General features: G+C 54.7%; 5 protein-coding genes across 5 annotated transcripts; 4 read left to right on the top strand and 1 right to left on the bottom strand.

Moving 5' to 3' along the window:
* Positions 1-1,329: 1,329 nt before the first annotated feature.
* Positions 1,330-2,922, top strand: PG997_007443 (Protein PLM2; the record flags this gene model as incomplete). Its single annotated transcript, XM_066811758.1, has 2 exons — positions 1,330-2,826; positions 2,890-2,922. The coding sequence occupies 2 exons, from the start codon at positions 1,330-1,332 to the stop codon at positions 2,920-2,922; spliced, it is 1,530 nt and encodes a 509-aa protein (XP_066667100.1).
* Positions 2,923-4,271: 1,349 nt separating this feature from the next.
* PG997_007442 (uncharacterized protein) lies at positions 4,272-4,532 on the top strand (the record flags this gene model as incomplete). The annotated part of the gene is made up of 1 exon (XM_066811757.1): positions 4,272-4,532. One exon carries the CDS (start codon positions 4,272-4,274, stop codon positions 4,530-4,532), a length of 261 nt encoding a protein of 86 aa, XP_066667099.1.
* Positions 4,533-5,241: 709 nt separating this feature from the next.
* On the bottom strand, positions 5,242-8,158 carry PG997_007441 (uncharacterized protein; the record flags this gene model as incomplete). The annotated part of the gene is made up of 2 exons (XM_066811756.1): positions 5,242-7,264; positions 7,392-8,158. 2 exons carry the CDS (start codon positions 8,156-8,158, stop codon positions 5,242-5,244), a joined length of 2,790 nt encoding a protein of 929 aa, XP_066667098.1.
* A 1,495-nt stretch (positions 8,159-9,653) lies between these two features.
* Positions 9,654-14,592, top strand: PG997_007440 (uncharacterized protein; the record flags this gene model as incomplete). Its single annotated transcript, XM_066811755.1, has 5 exons — positions 9,654-9,739; positions 9,780-13,607; positions 13,634-14,050; positions 14,112-14,295; positions 14,356-14,592. 5 exons carry the CDS (start codon positions 9,654-9,656, stop codon positions 14,590-14,592), a joined length of 4,752 nt encoding a protein of 1,583 aa, XP_066667097.1.
* A 1,331-nt stretch (positions 14,593-15,923) lies between these two features.
* Positions 15,924-17,472, top strand: PG997_007439 (calcium/proton exchanger; the record flags this gene model as incomplete). Its single annotated transcript, XM_066811754.1, has 2 exons — positions 15,924-16,426; positions 16,554-17,472. 2 exons carry the CDS (start codon positions 15,924-15,926, stop codon positions 17,470-17,472), a joined length of 1,422 nt encoding a protein of 473 aa, XP_066667096.1.
* Positions 17,473-17,538: the final 66 nt, after the last annotated feature.

Here is a 17,538-nt window from a genome sequence, read left to right as displayed (position 1 = left end):
GCTAGGTTGGTGCTGCAGGTGCAAGTCATGATGAGGTGAGGGGTTCCAAGATTTTTTCTTCAAGCGAACCCCATGGAGGGTTGGATATTGGAGATTCGCAGCCGGTCCAAGTATCTTTATGAAAACAAAGTGCTGGAATTATTCATGTATATAAATACATACTAGAAACAAGTGATCGAAATGAGGATGCAGAGAAGTGCCAGCGATTCAATAGTTCGTTTCAGTGCCGCACGCCCGGCCTTTAAGTGATTTGGCTGTCTCGGCACGTAAGCAGCGCGGGCATGCAATCACTTAACAAAGGCACGCGTGCCTGTGGGGCCCTCCTGGCGCTCTACCTAAAGCAACCCAGCCCACTGGGAAAAGAACACCCGATGGGAAGAAGATCAAAGTGATGATGCAAACCTTGGGGCTGCACTCGTAGACTTTGGCCGGACGTTCCAAACGAGCAATGATGTTCTCTGGTCGACCATGTATGCAAATCATAAGTTAGCCCTCGGATAGTCAGATAGGCTTGTTGCTGCAAAAAGCAAGACTCGCTATATCATGCCATGGAGAGTGGCTCCGTCATCCTCCCATCAGCTCCAAACGTGCCTAAAGCGACGAACCCCGGGCCCTGGCTATCTGGCTACCTGGCTGGAATAGGCCAATTCAGTCCCTCGTAGGCGATACCAAGTGCCCTGTGAGCTCACTGGGCCGCAGGCGCTACCCCACTGTAGGAGAACACGGCTTAGTGGTCTTTTTTCCCATCAATTCTACGCGCACCGCGCCCGCGTCTCGACCGCGCCGGTCCCTCCCTTTTAAAACCGGGCCAAAGCCAGCTTTCCATTTTGTAGGGCAAGACATCTCATCTCTCTACCCAAAAGTAAAGCCAAGTTGTTGGCCGCCGTCCACGAGACCAACCTCACCACACACACCACTCCCGAGAACCCGACCAAATCTGCAGGCCGCTGGAAGCGAAGCGAGAAAAGATAATCCTTCACCTGCTGCTTACTTACTTTTTGCTCACGACGCCGGCTTGCTCAGAGTAGACCTCTCTGTCACTACGCTCCCTTTTTTCCAACATCGAAATCCAAACTGGCCTATAAGCGTGGAAGTGGTTCGCTTAAGAGGACTGCACCCTGGTTAGCCAGTGAAACGCGCCTTTGGCACCGCGAACCCCCTGCTAGCCAAAAACGCGCGGGACTTTACTACTGCAGCAGAAACGTGATATTTCTCGTCCACCACCTTTTCTCACCACGCAAACCTTTTTGGGACTTCTTGGTCACTTGAGAAAAAAAATCAAAAGGCCTTGGACCTCTTCATTGGTATGATCATTGGCAAATAGACATCATGTCAGTCTCTCCTGTGAAGAAAATGGCACCTGCTGCAGAGGTATCTGAGCCCACGTTGCCGGCTCTCCTATCCAGCCCATCCAAGAAACGACCAGCTCCCTCTCTGCTGCCGCCCTTCGAGCCGCTCTCATCCTCGCCCGGATTCCCGCGTCCCCCCAAACGACAGGCTCGTGTAGGGTCGATTGGGGCCAACAACAATTATCTCAAGTACCCGACGCCGGTCCCGACTTCCAGTACGGGAATCCTCTCTTCATCTCCGCCTCATGTCCACGGTCCCAGACCGAGCCTGGTACGCACCCAGTCTGTCGCGTCAGAGCGGGCTCCTCTTTCTGCCGTGCCCTCGGTCGACCTGAACGAGAATGGAGAGACTCTGCTCATGGGCCGTTCCAGCAACTCGTCTCACTTCCAGCTTTCCGCCAACCGCCTCGTGTCACGCGTCCATGTCAAGGCTCGATACCTGCCAGCTGCCGACCCCCTCGAGCCGAACAAGATTGAGATCATCTGCAACGGCTGGAATGGCCTAAAGCTGCACTGCCAGGGCCGAACATGGGAGCTGTCCAAGGGTGATACCTTCACGTCGGAGACGGAGAATGCCGAGATCATGTTGGATGTACACGATTCGCGTGTCATGGTGCGTTGGCCTAAGAGGGATCGCCATGATGCTGCTGCGAACCTGTCCGACTCTTCGTGGGACGACTCGCCCCGTGTCAGACCCAACCGTCAGGGTTCCGTGTCGGACCTGCTCCAGTCCAGCCCCTTACGCCGCCAGACGCGTCTCAAGTCGCCCGAGTCACCCACCCCGTTCAGCAAGTCTTCGTCTAGCATAGACTCGCTGCTTGAGAACGAGGTCGGCGGCGAGCCGGTGCACATCTATGAAGATCCGGATGCTGATGAGCCTGAGCTCCCGACGCAGGTCGTCCCTGATGTCGACGTGTCGTTTGCGGCGACCGAGATCACCAATAGCTTCTCGAGTGACCTGAGTGAACTTGATGATGAGAATGACCCTGACGAGGAGAACGATCCAATCGTGCATTCCTTCGGCCCCTTCGGCGCCAACCTGACCAACCGCCTGGCTGGTATCACTGCTGCCGACTCGCCGCGTCAGCCTTCTCGCCTGGGTTCCGGTAGCACCACGGCTCATCCCTCCATCGAGCCGGAGGAGCCTCTCAACGTGAACATCGATGTCGATGCCGTCAAGAACCACGTGATCAACCAGCTCGCGTACTCACGCTTGTCGTCGAACCCTCTGTCGGGCATCTTGAATAACCTACCGTCCGAGGAGAAGAAGGACCTCAGCAAGAACGATCTGCGTAGAATCATCGAGGCTACTGAGTGCATCGGTGTCATCGCCCGACAAGGCAAGGATGCGGCCGGAAAGCCGTTGGAGAGCGAGTACTACTATGTGCCCGAGAGGGATACGGACGACTCGCGTCGTCTCGCCGTCACGGATGGTCTGCGGAAGCCAAGCCTGAGAGCTTGCAGGAAGCAGCATAAGGTAACTTGCCATCATCCTATCCAAAAAAAGTTAAAGTGGTGCCTATGTTAACACATCCATCAGCAATACTATTGGAAGCGTCCTAAGACCCCTTAGGGGTGGAGCGAAAGATGTTGAGTTGTGAGATGTCGAGTCTCGTTGTGTGATGACGGTGCTCTGAGTAGCCGTTGGTTAGAAGAAGGCGTGGGCGGCGCACCGATACCCCTTTTCACTGTTCGTCGTTCTGGTATAGGGGCTGAGTTGGAAAGACTCTGTCGCCTGTTTGTGCATAGCCAAAAGGAGTTCTTGTGGCATTGGGGGAGGTCTTTTTCGGTTCATTGTATTATTGTTGGCGGTTGGGTATTGAGGCTCTCACGCGACTATGAAGTCCGCCTCGGCGTTTGATAGACGGGGTGGTCTATCGATGCTCGGTCGACGCAGGATATAGACAGGCCATCGTAACGAGGCGCAACTGTCATGAAGAACATCTACCTCGTCTTTGTGGCTCGTGACCTCGCCGTATACTGTCAGGAGACAAAGCTTGGAGGATGGTTCTAACAGTCATTTTTGGCTGGCGAGGCTCTCGGAGCCCCTTGGAGCACACAGACTCCAGCAGACTTTTAGAGACCGAGGTTCATCGCCTCGGTAGAAAACGATGAGGTTTAGAACAGTGCAGGGGTGTAGTACCAATCTGTACAGAGAGCTAAAGAACTTGTTTTCTCGCCCTGTCAGATTTAATGAGTTCCGAGATAGTTGAAAATATAATGTACATTGATGGAAAGACTCTAGTCTGCACAGGATGGCTGAGGCAGCTGTTTGTTTAGATGAAGGTTCTGTTTGAAGTTGGTCTGCCTGCTTACTCATCTTGACGTACCACGTGCATTCATCAGTTCCCCCACCATTCCTCCATTGCGTGTTAAGTGACGGGCAATCTCTCCCGCTGATAAGCGCCAATGGCATTGCTCGCAGCCTACCCCGCAAGTTTGCGCCCACCTGTTTGGTTGGTCCACCCAGCTCCTCCTTCCATCCCCGCTGACCGGTCGGTCTAGCCCAGCTCCAGCCGCCGATTCCCCCACCATCCACTATCGAGCAGCTCCATACCTCCAACTGAGCAAGTCCGTACGGGCGTTACTTCTCCTCCTCGTATCACACCACCTATCGCGAGACCTAGACGCAAGGTATTCTTAGCATAGTCCCATACCTAATCCGCTATCACATTTGCACTATTGATTCCTATTGATTACTCTCTCCTCTTGCAAGTGTTGAGCTCTCAATCCCACCTGTTTCTCTTCCGTTCCTGGTATCCAGGAACATTCCACACCACCCCCAAGCTCTCTCCGTCCGGAATTCCAGTGAGCTCTGCCAGCCGTACAAGCCCAGTCTTCTCTTCCCCTCATCCTACTGCTAAGAACGAAGCAATCGATCAACCTCTCTCACTCTTCACCACTTCAAGACCAACAGCCACCATGTCGTCCCACCAAGAACACCACCCCAGCCACATCGACACCACCTCCGACGCCGCCCCCGTCAAGGTCCCCGCCGCCCCGGCCTCGCCGCAGCTCGAAAAGGACGCCGCGCGCGCTATGCGGGGCGCCGAGTCGTGGAAGCCCTCGTTTGCGCGCCAGCAGAGCTTCAGTAAGGAGGAGCAGAAGCACACGCTGCAGATGTCGGGCCTCGGCAGCGGCAGCAGCAACGGCAAGTCCGGGCACGGGTTTACCGAGAAGTAAGAATACAATGACGGAAGAACAAGGGCAAAAGAAGGGGGGGCTTTGGGACAGAACAAGAAGGGAATGAATGAATGGGCTTCGTTTGGGTTCTTCTCTGGTTGACTTGGGGACTGCGATTCAAGGGGTATCAGATGGGTTTGGTCAGATTGGGATATATATGGCAAAAGGAATTGTCGGAATAGTGGTAGTGTGGGCATATGCATGAAGCAGGTCAGATCGGTATTTGCCGTCTCTAGATGGCTGGCTTGACCGGGGGAAGCTCCGGCCAGTATCCTATGGCATAGAGGATTTCCCCCGGTCACGATATTAGCTGTGACCTGATCAGGAGAGAAAAACCACCGCGTGCAAGATTGGACAATAACATGATCATTGGACTTCCAACGGCCGCTTTAACTGTGATTCTGCAAGGCCCTCACATCCCACGACATATCTTCAGTCAAGAATAGAGGAGCGAATTCTTTGATGCAAGCTATGCCAAAATTTCAATAACTACTATACACACGAGTCGCAAATATGAAACCCCCAAGAAAGCCTACTGATTTGATATGCCCCGGTTACTCTCAATAAGAAATCCCATCTCTTGACATGAACGAGATTGTCAAGGAAAACCCACCGCCCATATACTCCAAAATCAGTGTAATCCGCCCCTATGCCTGACCATGGTGCGGACTAAGCAAATCCGAGGACATAGTGCCTATGACCTGAAGTGCTAAAACCCCGCCGGCCCCTTTCCGTCAATGCCACCCGTCGCAAAGTATTCCCCAATAACCCCCAACGCGTACGAGACCCCCGCGACCCACACGCCGCCGACAAAGATCCTCTTCGTCAAGCCGGCTTTCTTCTTCTTCTTCTTCAGGCTTCTGTCAGCATACACTTTGGGACCGCTGAAGACGGGCTCCTCGCGCCTGACATCGATATTGGATCGGAACGGCGGGGACCGGCGCTGCTGTCTCGCCTCGACAAAAGAATCATTGTAGTTGACGAACCCGGTGGGAGAGGCAAAGGCCGCCGCGTTAGGAAGCGGGTTCCTGCCCATCATGTCGATGGGGTTGACAGGATTGGGAGCAGTACTGTTGGACTCCAGAGAGGACGACGATGAAGAATCTGTAGCTGCTGATGATGCAGACGGCTCGTGGACCTTGCGGAAGACGAGAACATCGCCACTTCCCGAAACAATCTCAAACCCCTCCGCACGCAGCGGCTCAAAATGAGGAAAGAACTTGGTGGGGTTGGACAGGCGCACGAGCACCTCACTGGGTGTCAACGGCGCCGCTTGATCTGGTACAATAGAAGTAGTCTCAGCAATGCTGACGTTTTGCATCGTCGGGTCGTAGGCTAGGATTTTGTAGATTGCCGGTGCGGCGGCATCTGGAGGGGAGGTTGGAGGCGGAGATCTCGGGGGCAACGTTACTGGGGTTTCGGGATTCATATCTCCGTACTTTGTTTTCTTGTGCGTTTGCGCGGCGGCATCACGTCCATCTTCAGTTGGTGTTCCTAGGCTCTCTAACACTTCCGAAGATGGGTCAGTGTCAGCTTCTGTTTGTTGCCGTCGACTCACTGGACTCTTACTTGGACGCTCGGCCGGCTGGCCAGTGGCTGCGGCGTTCATCCGACCCAGCGCTGGCTCCACGTTTGAGTTGAAATGGCACGTCAGATTATCAGAGTAATCCTTCTCGGCACTCTGAATATCAGAGTAATCCTTCTCGGCACTCTGAATATCAACTTGTCTTGCTTCATCGGATGCCGGGCCAAGACCATGCTCCTTCAGAAGCTCGTGAAACTTCTCAGGCGGGTCGCGGAAGATGTTGACCGACGGCTGGTCTTCCATGGCCCTCCGCCGGGATCTCTGGAGGCTTGCACTTACTTCCCTATCGATCGCGTCGGATACGGCGATGTAGCCGGTCATGGCCTGTTCGAGGTTCTCTCGGTTTTCCTTGTCCGCGTCGAATTCCCCAAGACTTTTCTCGATCACGTCCTGCGTCTCGGGAGCTTTCCCGTCGGGTTCCTGGTACCGGTACGCTGCTTTGTACTGGTCCAGATCACCATATTGCTCAAAGGGCTCGCCTTCTTCGGCGACCTCAACCTCCTTGAACACATCCGAGCGATACTTATCCAGGTCTTCGTACTGCGAGCCTTGTTTGGTCTCCGATTGTCCCTCTTGGTGAAGAAAAGGCTGGTACTTGTCCAGATCCTCGTACTGGGGCTTTGCCGAGTCAACATTGTTGTCGACTTGGTCCGTGTGAGACTGGTACTTGTCCAAGTCTTCGTACTTCGGCGCCGCCGCGTCATCGGATACGGCGTCTTCGTTATGCATATATGGCCTGTATTTGTGTAAGTCATCATAATCTGGTTTGGTCTCGGGCTGAGTCGCATCTGATTCCTTGTACCTGAAGGGCTTGTAGTCGCCAAGGTCGTCATACTTTGGTTCGGACCACGAAACTGCTATCTCGTCAGGCTGCATGGGTCGGTAGTCATTTAAGTCGTCATATTTCTGGACCGGTTGTTCCGGTTCATACTTGATTTCGTCATGCTCCGTAGGGTTGTATTTGTCGAGGTCGTCATACGTTTGGGTTGCCTCTTCTGAAGGGTTACGGATCTCGTCATGTTCTGTAGGCTTGTAGTCGTGTAGATCGTCGTACTTTGGTGTTGCCGCCTCTGTGGAAATGTCCTTGATTTCGTCGGGCTCTGCAGGGTTGTATTTGTGTAGATCGTCGTATACTTCCCGCCTGATCCTCTGGGGGTAGATGATTCAAAGAGTATTCTTCAGCCTGAACCCCAGGCTGGGGTTGGTGCGTAGCGGTCGAGTCGCGGCTTTGATAGGGCGCGGCAGATAACGGATCGATCTCCACTTCCTCATACCTTCTTAGCTCCTCTCTAGAAGGTGTCCCATCTTGGTAAATAGGCGGCGAGACATGCTCAGGACCAAGCCCGTTTGGCGCGAAAGGAGTATGCCGAAACCTATAAGACTTGGAGGTACCGGTAGGCGACTCGGTATTCGACGTCGTAGCCCCATATGTCTTGCGAATCACCTTGCGGTTGGTGATTGGGTCAATGATGAATTCTGCTTCCAGTGAGGTGCCCGTCGAAGAGCCCTCCGTTGTAGACGAGCCACGGCCCGAGCCCGCCCGCTTGACTCCCGGAGAGGTTTGCTTGGTCCATCGATGTATGACGTCGCCTAGCGGACTGGTCCATGTGCTACTAGTAGTAGACTCGGTCGTCTGCGTGCCATCTTTCTGGTTTCCCTCTTCGTTTGCTTGAGACGGCTTGGTACCATAACTAACCATGCGACTGCCGCAGATGGAAGTGCCAGCATGCCAGTATTTTCCAATGACGCGCCGCAGTGCGGTCTTGGCGTCTTCGGCCAGCGGGTTCTGGTCCCATGACGACCTTCTGTTCTGCGTCTCGGCATACTTGTACATGATCATGCGTTGGCGGCGGCGCGCATGTCTTTGAAAGTCGGGGCCGAAGTAGGATGACCAAATGCCGCAGCGGTAGGAGCGGGTTTGTTGGTGACGACCGTTCAGCAACACCGAAGTGCTGAGCGGTGCGAGAACATTGGAGCTGGATGCTCTGACGTAGAGTGACCCGGCGCCCGGGGACGTTTGCGATACAATGTTGGTAAGCATCGCGACGACTGGCTGGATGCCAACTACAATGTCATGCTACCGGCCGCCGACTTATACGCCTATAGTGACATTAGATATCGTGCCCATGAGCACGGACGGGACGTAATGCAATGAAGGTAGGGTTCTGAAGGGTAGAAGCTGGAGCTGGAGCTCATGCGGAGTCAATCACGTAACCAGATCGGAAGGTACTTACACGCAACACAGTTGCTGACGTTCACGGGGACGGAGGGGAGTAGTGGGAGAAGTTTAGGAAGATTTGGTAGCGATATGCTTCTTCATTCGGGACTGTACTACGTGCGTATAATCGATGGCAGCAATCGTCATACAATTGACAGGAAATACATGGAGGTTTGGAAGATGAAGAAGTTGAAGTGTGAAACTCGCTGAAGCTCAGCCCGGGGTGTTTGGGGGGATGTCCCCTCACTGCCGACCAACTCCAAGTCTCCAACCAACCCCATGCATCCCTTCTGGCCGCGGCCGGGCTAATACGGCCAGGTGCCAGGCACTTCGGCTTCTGTTCACTGCATGAGCATAAAGTACATCTTTGCGACTATTGCTGTAGATCCGTGATACATAGAACCCAAGCACTGAGGGGTAGGAATCCTGCCGTCATACGCTGTACACACACGACTTGCCCAGGACAGCTCTCTCCGCGCCTCTTGTCAGCTGCCCTCGATGATGCTGGTATCCGCAGACCCTCATGCGCCTAAAACATGCAAATCCGGGGCCGCATCTGGGAGGCCTAACTGGTCTGAACGGGTGGGTCCCTAGGCAACTAGGTTACTTGCCAGCGGCAGGTGGATGACAAAAATAAAAAGACCGCGAACACATTTAAGCCATTCCAGAAACGATAACACTACCCAAAGAACACTTAAAAATCTTAGAAGAAATCCGTCGCGGCTATTTAAGTAAAAGAGTGTATTTCGATAATTTTTTCTGATTTTTAAAAGCGTTGTTTCTGCTGGTGAGCAGTCGTCGAAATAGAGGGACAATTCAGGGGTACTTCGATACACGCCCTTTGCAGTCTTTTTATTTTTGTCACCCACCTGAGCGGGGAGCTTGGGAGCTTCAGAGCCTGTTCCGGCCCAAGCTCGGACAGGGCTTAAAATATCGACATCATTCCGTGACAAGTTCCCATAGCTTCGGGCTGACTCAAACGGCGATGGCAGATCGACGAATAGAAATTCTCCCGCCAGAACCTTGTTAAAGATACCAATTGAACATCATATTTCATAGGCACAGCTATATTCAACACTGTGACATTTTCTTACCTTGTTATCTTCTTTGGTCTTACCTCTTCTGGCGCATTGAACGACTCTGCCAATTTCTTGCTTCGATTTGGATGACGGCAAGTTGCCCCGCCGTGGGGTAAAAGTTCAGCGCAACAGAGAAGCCAATGCTCTTTTCTGAATAGACAGCATCACCACCAACACCCGCCAACCCGAGCCCCTTTGTACTCCAACAGACCACCGCACACAACAACCCAGTCGCCCAGATGAGTCGACGATCAGGCAAAGCCCAGGCCGCCAGCGGCAAAGCGGCCTTCGCAGCTGCCGGGGCAGGTGGTTTCGGGGCTTTTTCGTCCGCGTCCAGCGGAAGCAACCTATCATACCTGTCGGAGCCCCCCGAACTTCGCGACCATATCCGATGCGAACGCCGCCGTCTCCTTCAAGAACCTGCTCAAGAAAGATGCCACCACCAAGACCAAAGCGCTGGAAGAACTGGTCTCGTTCGTGGAAGCCCACCCCCACGAGCGCGACGGCGGCGCCGAAGAAGCCATATTAGACGCCTGGGTCCAGCTGTACCCGCGCATATCCATAGACAACTCCCGGCGCGTCCGGGAGCTGTCGCACACCCTACAGCTCGAGCTCGTGAGGTCGGCCCGGAAGCGCATGGAACGTCGCATACCCAAGATCGTCGGGTCCTGGCTGGCCGGAACCTTTGACCGCGATCGGGGTGTTGCGCGAGTGGCTACAGACGGCCTGGCCTCGTTCCTCACGACGCCGGAAAAAGTGACACAGTTTTGGCGGAAGTGCCAAACGCAAATACTGGAGTACGCCTCGGACGCAATACTAGAGACGGTGGTCTCGCTGAGCGACGAGCGTTCCACCAACGCTGATGATGCCGAGGCCAAGTACTACCGAGTTCTGGGCGGAAGCCTCGCGCTCGTGCTCAACCTACTAGAGAAGCTCGATGTGGCGGACATCGAAAAGAGCCAGGAGAGCTACGACACATTCTTCCAATCGGAAAAGGTCTGGACCAGCGCGGTCGTCAACGAAAACTTTGTGAGGAGGCAATCACACCAGATGGTTCGGACCTGCCTCGACAAGATGCCAAGCATGATCGAGGGAAGACTCCCACAATTGAGCAAGATATATATTGCAGAAGGCCTGAAGAGCGACCAGACAGGGTCCGGGGCCGATTTTGTCGGGACTTTGCTCGCTTTGACGGCGAAGCACCCCACGATATGGACCACAGACTACAAGGCGAAGAAGTCGCCCCTTTCGCGCCTACAGCTGTTCCTCGAGAAGGGATCCCAGGGCGGCAGCGCATTACATTGGGAGTCGGTCGACAAGCTTCTCAATACTTTGCCTGAGGGCATACTTCCCACAGACTTGGAAGGGGCTACCAAGTGTATAGAGTCTTTAAGGGCGGGCGTCGTGAGACGAGAAGAGCCGCGCAGCAATGCGGTTGCCGCATGGTCGTGCTACCTGAGTCTCGTCAGGCAATTCATCCTGAAATTGGACGCGGAAGGTTCTGCTACCAAGCTGGTGCAAGACTGCCTTTTCCCGCTCACGGAGCAATACCTCTTACCTCGACCTGAGCTTTCGGCCTGGGCCTCTGGGTGCCAGATACCCGTCGTCATCAAGGCGTACACGTCCTCCGCCGTATCGCCCAAGAAAGAAGTCGTGCAAGCGACGGAACAGCTTTGGGAAACGTTAAGAGACCAGTTCCGGGAGCGTATCAAGGGATCTTTACCTGAGGCGTCCAAAGACCATGAGAAATCCCAAAAGGCTATTGCCGACGAAGGCAGCCGTTGGTTTGCATTGACTGGGAAAATCCTCGAAGGTCATACGAAAACCGTTGCGACCGACCGGCCCATACCAGATATTCCTGCCAAACCGTCTGCTGAGCTGCTGGTTGACGCGCTCAAGCTTTTGGAGACCAGGCAGTGGAAGCCCTTCGGCGCCGCCGCCACAGTCCAATCGTCCTTCAAAAGCTCACCGTTGCTATTTGAGACCTCGTGCGCTGATGAGATTCTGCGTCAACTTGAGGAGACAGTATCGACAGGTGGCCTCGCACTATTGAGATCAGCCAGTGCGCCATACCTCTTCTCGAGTATTGTCGATCTGGGCGAGGTTCAAGGGCGACAGGCGGAATTCATCCGAGTATGGAAGGCGATAATCGCATCCGTCCTGTCGGCGGAGGATAGCAAGTTGGCCGTCCAGGCAGTGACCATGCTTATCTCCAGCAATGCATCTGCATCGTTAGCCCATCAAGACGAGGTTCTGCAGGAACACCTTGTCCGGTTCTGCCTCGACTGCGCTGCGGGAGCTCGCGATGTGGACTGGAAGCTGTACGACGGTGTGCTTGGCTACAGCGCGTTGACCGATGACTCTACCAAGAAGTTGATCAAGGAGCTGGTGCACCGCATGGCCAACCTTAACGGGCAGCCGTCATCCGGGGTCTGCAAGGGACTTCTGCTTATTGCGCAGAATGACCCCCAGCTTCTCTCCGCGGACGACGAGATCCACATGTCCCTGATGACAAGTATATTGAGCCTGTCGGAGCAGTCCAATGACCCAGACTTGATAAGTCTGAAGGCCTTATTAGACAAGCCGTCCACGAAGCCCAACAAGATCGAGATCATCCAGCACAACCTCAATGACGCCAGTGTTAGTTCCCTTACCATTGAAACTCTGGTACAGCAGGCGATGCATCTTGGAGACGCCGCCGGTGATGCCCAAGTTCTGGAGTCGATCATGCCAAACGTCGAGTGCTGGAAGAAAGAGCTGGCTACCCTGTGCGAAAGTACTCCAAACCCGGCATTATCTCTTACGAGTAGTCTAGCAGGTTCGTACTTCTTGGTTGCGCCTGATTCTCCGGAGCCTACAGGAGAGATGAAGCGCGACCGGAGCGGTTGCTCCATCGCAGGCAGGATGGCTATCTACTTGTCCAAGATGCTTTCATCTGACTTGGTCCTGAGTCCGCTCGCATCCGACAAACAGACAGACCTTCTGATTTGCTTGGGCGTCACCGCGGAGGTTGCTTCAGACCAGCTGACGGTGATGGGGAAGAAGAGTGTTTGGACATCACTTGAGAGCGAGACCACACAGGCATATGCCGAGGACATCGTCTCCTCATCCCGGAAGCTGTTAATCTCGATGACCGATGATGCCAGTGGATGGAGAGATGGCTCTGGTTCTAAGAACTCGGAGCTCATCCATGCCATCTTCAACAAGTTGCTGGAAACCACCAAACCCCCAACCACACTCGGCCTCTATCATGCCCGTGTACTAGGCGAGCTAGTGCAAGCTCTGACCGAGAGGCACGGCTTCCCTAGTTCAGCCGAGGATTGGTTGAACCAGCTGCAAGTCTTGAAGTCAAGCCCTTCGAGCATTCTTCCCGCCGCGGCCATCCTGATTGGGGCTGGCGAGACCTTGGCCGCCAGCAAGGCCGTCAGCAACTTCTGCAACCGGCTTGTCAGCGACGTTGCTGGAGCCAAATTGGATTCGGACAAAACATTAGGGCTGCTAGTTGTGCTCAATGCGTGCATGCAAGTTTACGAAGCAGGTGAACTGCCCGTGGCCAACAACCGCCTCGTATTTGCGGTCAGGCAAATCACATCGTGGCTGGAAACGCCTGAAGAGTTGGACTACCGCCTTGCCACCGAAAGTTGCCGCGCGCTTCGTTACTTGCTGCCATGTATCAAGGATGTCTATGGGTCGTACTGGGAGCGGGCTATTGACTTCAGCCTTTACCTGTTTACGAAGACGGCTGGCGAGCCATTGGATCGCCGGTTACCCGGAATTAATGCTGCTCTTCGTCTGCTCACTACGATACAAGCCCTGGAGGAGCCAAATGATGACCTTGTTGATGTGCTGCAAAGCACAGCAGAGACAAGATCGGCAGCGCTGTTGGAACTTCTGAATCTGTCACACGAGCAGGGAACACAGCCTCTGGAGATTGTCGAGACAATAGTATGCCGGCTGGTGGAGAAGATCCCGCTGGACCATGTGAAGGATCTCTCGGACCTGTACGGCCTGGTGGCAGCCGATTCGAGAACTATCCAAACCGCAGCCTTTTCTGTGCTTCACAAAGCTCTCCCAGCTGCTCAGGAGCAACTATCTCTGGATGTGCTGCTTGACAAGAAGACTGCAAAGTTACCGGACGAGCTCCTATCGCTCCTCCTGGAGGCGCCAACCCTCGAGGCTTACTCCGACGAGGCGTTGGCTCGCTTCCCACCCCCATCAGATCGTATCTTCTGTCGTGGCACCTCGTCTTCGACGCGTTCCAGGCGGCGTCTTTCAAACTGCGCAGCGACTATGCCGATATCCTCAAGAGCGAGAACTACATCGGGCCCCTCATGGAGTTCACCTTTGACGTGCTAGGCCATTCGGCGGCGAGCGGGTTGAATCTCGACAAGGAGAATCTGACGGTGGAGCATATCACTTCATATGATATCAAACTGGCAGAGACGGAGATGGAGGAGAAGAACATGCAATGGCTTCTGGTCCATCTCTTCTATCTCGTACTCAAGTACGTTCCAGGGCTGTTCAAGGCGTGGTACATTGACTGCCGCTCCAAGCAAACCAAGATTGCGGTCGAGAGCTGGGTGGCCAAGTACTTCTCCCCCATCATCGTGTCGGAGACACTTGAGGACGTAACGAAGTGGGCAGAGACACAAGAGACGCCGGCCGATGATGAGAAGGGAGCTCATTGTCCGAGTCAGCCGAGCGGCCAAGGAGATATCGGTGGGATACGAAGTCGACGAGCACGAGGCTTCGATTGCGATTCGGGTGCCGCCAGCCTTCCCTCTCGACGGTGTGTCGGTGGTCACGGTCAATCGTCTGGCTGTCAGCGAGAAGAAGTGGCAGGCGTGGATCCTGGCAACGCAAGGCGTCATCACCTTCTCGGTAGGTCCAAGTCCCTCACAGCTAACTAGAAAAATTGCAAGATAGCTAATATACCAACAGGGCGGCAGTATTGTCGACGGCCTCCTGGCCTTCAAGCGCAACGTCAACGGCGCGATGAAGGGCCAGACCGAGTGTGCCATCTGCTACAGCATCATTAGTAGTGATAAGCGGATACCCGACAAGGCGTGCGGGACTTGCAAGAACCTCTTCCACAGGTCCTGCCTGTACAAGTGGTTCCGCAGCAGCAACCAGAACACCTGCCCGCTATGCCGAAACCCGATCGACTACTTATCGTAAAAAAGACAATCACGGTGTAACGGGAAAGCCTGAGAGTTGTTATTTGTTTAGCGTCATAGGATAGATAAAACCAACAGCGATGAGGTCTACGGACCGGACATGCAACAGATCATCTATACCATGGAACAAGCTTCCCAAGCTTCCCAAGCTTTTGCCGAGACTATTTGGCTTTCTTGGTGAATGTCTTAGCTAGCCTGAACTCTTCGTGCCAAACTCTTGGTCGGAACGTTGAGACGTTATCATTAGTGCTTCTCCAGATTTTCCGATGCAACTTGACGTGCCCTAGCGTGAATGTATTGATTGGATGAGACGAAATCCCCGGTTTCTGTTTTCCTCTAGTCCCGGTTGGGACTGTGAGAGTGAGATCACTGCTGAGCTGGTGCCACGTGCTCTACCCTCGTCTACTCAGTTCACGACTGATAGTGTTTCGAAATCTCGTAATATTCTTGTGATAAAGCAGATCAGGGGAGAATCAATAGTTTGTTAACTGACTCGTGGGATAGTATCTCAATCTACTTGTACGGAGGGACCCCTACGCTGCTGCAGAATTTGATCTTTCTAATTTTATCTCAGCTCTAGGAAAGTCAGGGGCTGGCTGTTTTTCTGTAGGATGATGTCACCCAGGGCATGCTTGATTTGTCTAGACCGCCTCCCGTTGTCTTCTTCCAACCCGATCGTCCGCCAACTGGCCCATCCCACCCATTGACGTGGGTGGTGAAACGTACGCCAAGCCCACGAACATGCTTCTTTGTGGTCGTGTCCGCCCATCTTACGGCTGAAGTGGTGCCTTGGCATCGCGAAAAAGACATGTCTTGCTTCCCTGTTCGCTGGCCGCACATTAGGTACATACAGGGGGGCGGGGGTGGCTTGCCAGATTTGAAGCGAAACGAAGCCCGGTCGATTCGATGATGCTGGGCGCTGATGCTGCTGCTACTTGCTGTTGGACAACGAGCGGTTTTTTGCCTTTCTCAGATTTGCCATGTTTACTTCCTTCAATTGTTGAGTAAACTTAGAAAAGTTCCCTCGTGGCTCTTTGGGTTCCCATAATATTTCGACAAGTCGTTCGTTTCCACCAGCCCGTGGGTTTCTACTGTGAATTCCACGCGCCGGAGAGGCCTCCGTCTCGTTGCTGATCGCTCACCCAAGGCCAAACCCCGACTTTACTTTTCTCGTGATAGGGTAGCAACAGCGAAAACCACACGCTTACGTACAAGCAACTGCATTTGTTGGTTCCTGCTCCCGCGAAGTTCTTCACTGCGGACCCGGGCAAACAAACAGTCGCCAAGCCACCGAAGGTTTCTTGTATACCTTAGCAAGCAGAATCAGCAAATATGGCCGGCGCAACGACGACAGGACGCCGCCAGAACGGCAGCGGCATTGAACGCGAGAAGAGCCCCCGCCGATCTCACCACAGCAGCGCCTCGCGCCGCCGCGACGAGCGTGCCGCCAACGGCAACCACCACAACAACGCCTCCCTGCCGCGCACCCGGCACGACATCATGCACGGCGGGCACCGCGAGGCGCCGCGCAAGGACGGCCTGCGCGGCAAGATCCCCGTGCGGCAGGAGGGCGAGAGCGGCCGGACGGGCATCCACCCGCTGCACTTCTTCCGCATCGTCTGGCGCTCGGCCAGCTGGCTGTCCCGCGCCGTCAACGTGCTCTGGCCCGTCGTGCCTGCCGCCATCGCGGTGTACTTCGCCGTGCCCGAGAGCCACCTGCTCAAGTTCATCCTCGCGTACATCGGCATGGTGCCCTGTGCTAATCTGGTTGGGTTCGCGGGCCAGGAGTTGGCGCGGAAGATGCCTCATATGCTGGGGGTTTTGACGGAGACTACGTATGTGCCGCCAATTCCCAATCATATGTACTTTCTGATATATATACCTGGTACTAACTAACACCTTCTCTTCTTAGGCTCGCTTCGGCAGTCGAGATTATCCTGTTCATGATGCTTCTCGCCCAAGACAAGTTCATCCTGATCCAGGAGCCATCCTGGGTTCCATCCTGGCGACGATGCTGCTCTGCCTGGGCCTGTGCTTCTTCGCGGCCGGCATGCGGCGAGACGAGGCCACCTTCGACGAGGCCATCACCGAGGCCGGGTCCGGCCTATTGCTCACCGCGGGAATCGGCCTGGCCGTCCCGTCCATCTTTGAGCGCTCCGTCTCGGGCACAGCGGGCCTAGACCCGAAAGTCCTCGAGCAGAGCGTGCTCAACATCTCGCACGCCGTGGCCGTGCTGCTGCTCATCTCGTACGTCGTGTTTGTTTGGTTCCAGACCAAGACGCACGATGGTATTTTCGACGCCATCTTCGAGCACGACGAGCGCCGCGACCACGACCGCGAGAAGGATATCATGAAGGACAAGCTGACCCTGACCGAGTGCATTGTGGCCCTCATCATCTCGGTCGGCCTCGTCGCCCTGCTCGCCTACATGCTGGTCCAGATGATCGAGCCCCTGATCGAGGAGCACGGCGTGACCGACCCCTTCATGGGCCTGATCCTGGTTCCCCTCGTCGAAAAGGCCGCCGAGCACCTGACCGCCATCGACGAGGCGTGGGACAACCAGATGAACTTTGCGCTGTCGCACTGCCTCGGCGCCACGCTGCAGACGGCCCTCCTGAACGGACCCCTCGTCGTTATCGTGGGCTGGGGCCTCGGCAAGCCCATGAGCTTGGACTTCCAGATCTTCGACATCGCCATGCTCATCCTGTCCATCATCGCCGTCGGCAACTTCCTGCGCGACCAAAAATCCAACTACCTCGAGGGCTTTCTGTGTGTCATCCTATACGTGGCTATCGCGGTTACGGCGTTTTACTTCCCGAATGTACATGCTGCTGTGAGTGGTGGTGATGGGGCTGGTTCTGGCGAGGGAGGTGGACATTGATCGGAACTAATATGGGCTGTGTCTGACAATGTCCTTGTGGCCTTGCTATGCTAGTAGCCTGGTCAT

Source organism: Apiospora hydei (assembly GCF_038363865.1).
Source record: "Apiospora hydei strain CBS 114990 chromosome Unknown utg000006l_segment0_segment0, whole genome shotgun sequence".
NCBI lineage: Eukaryota > Fungi > Ascomycota > Sordariomycetes > Amphisphaeriales > Apiosporaceae > Apiospora > Apiospora hydei.
The sequence above is the reverse complement of the archived record's forward strand: the minus strand, read 5'-3'. Positions and strand labels throughout refer to the sequence as shown.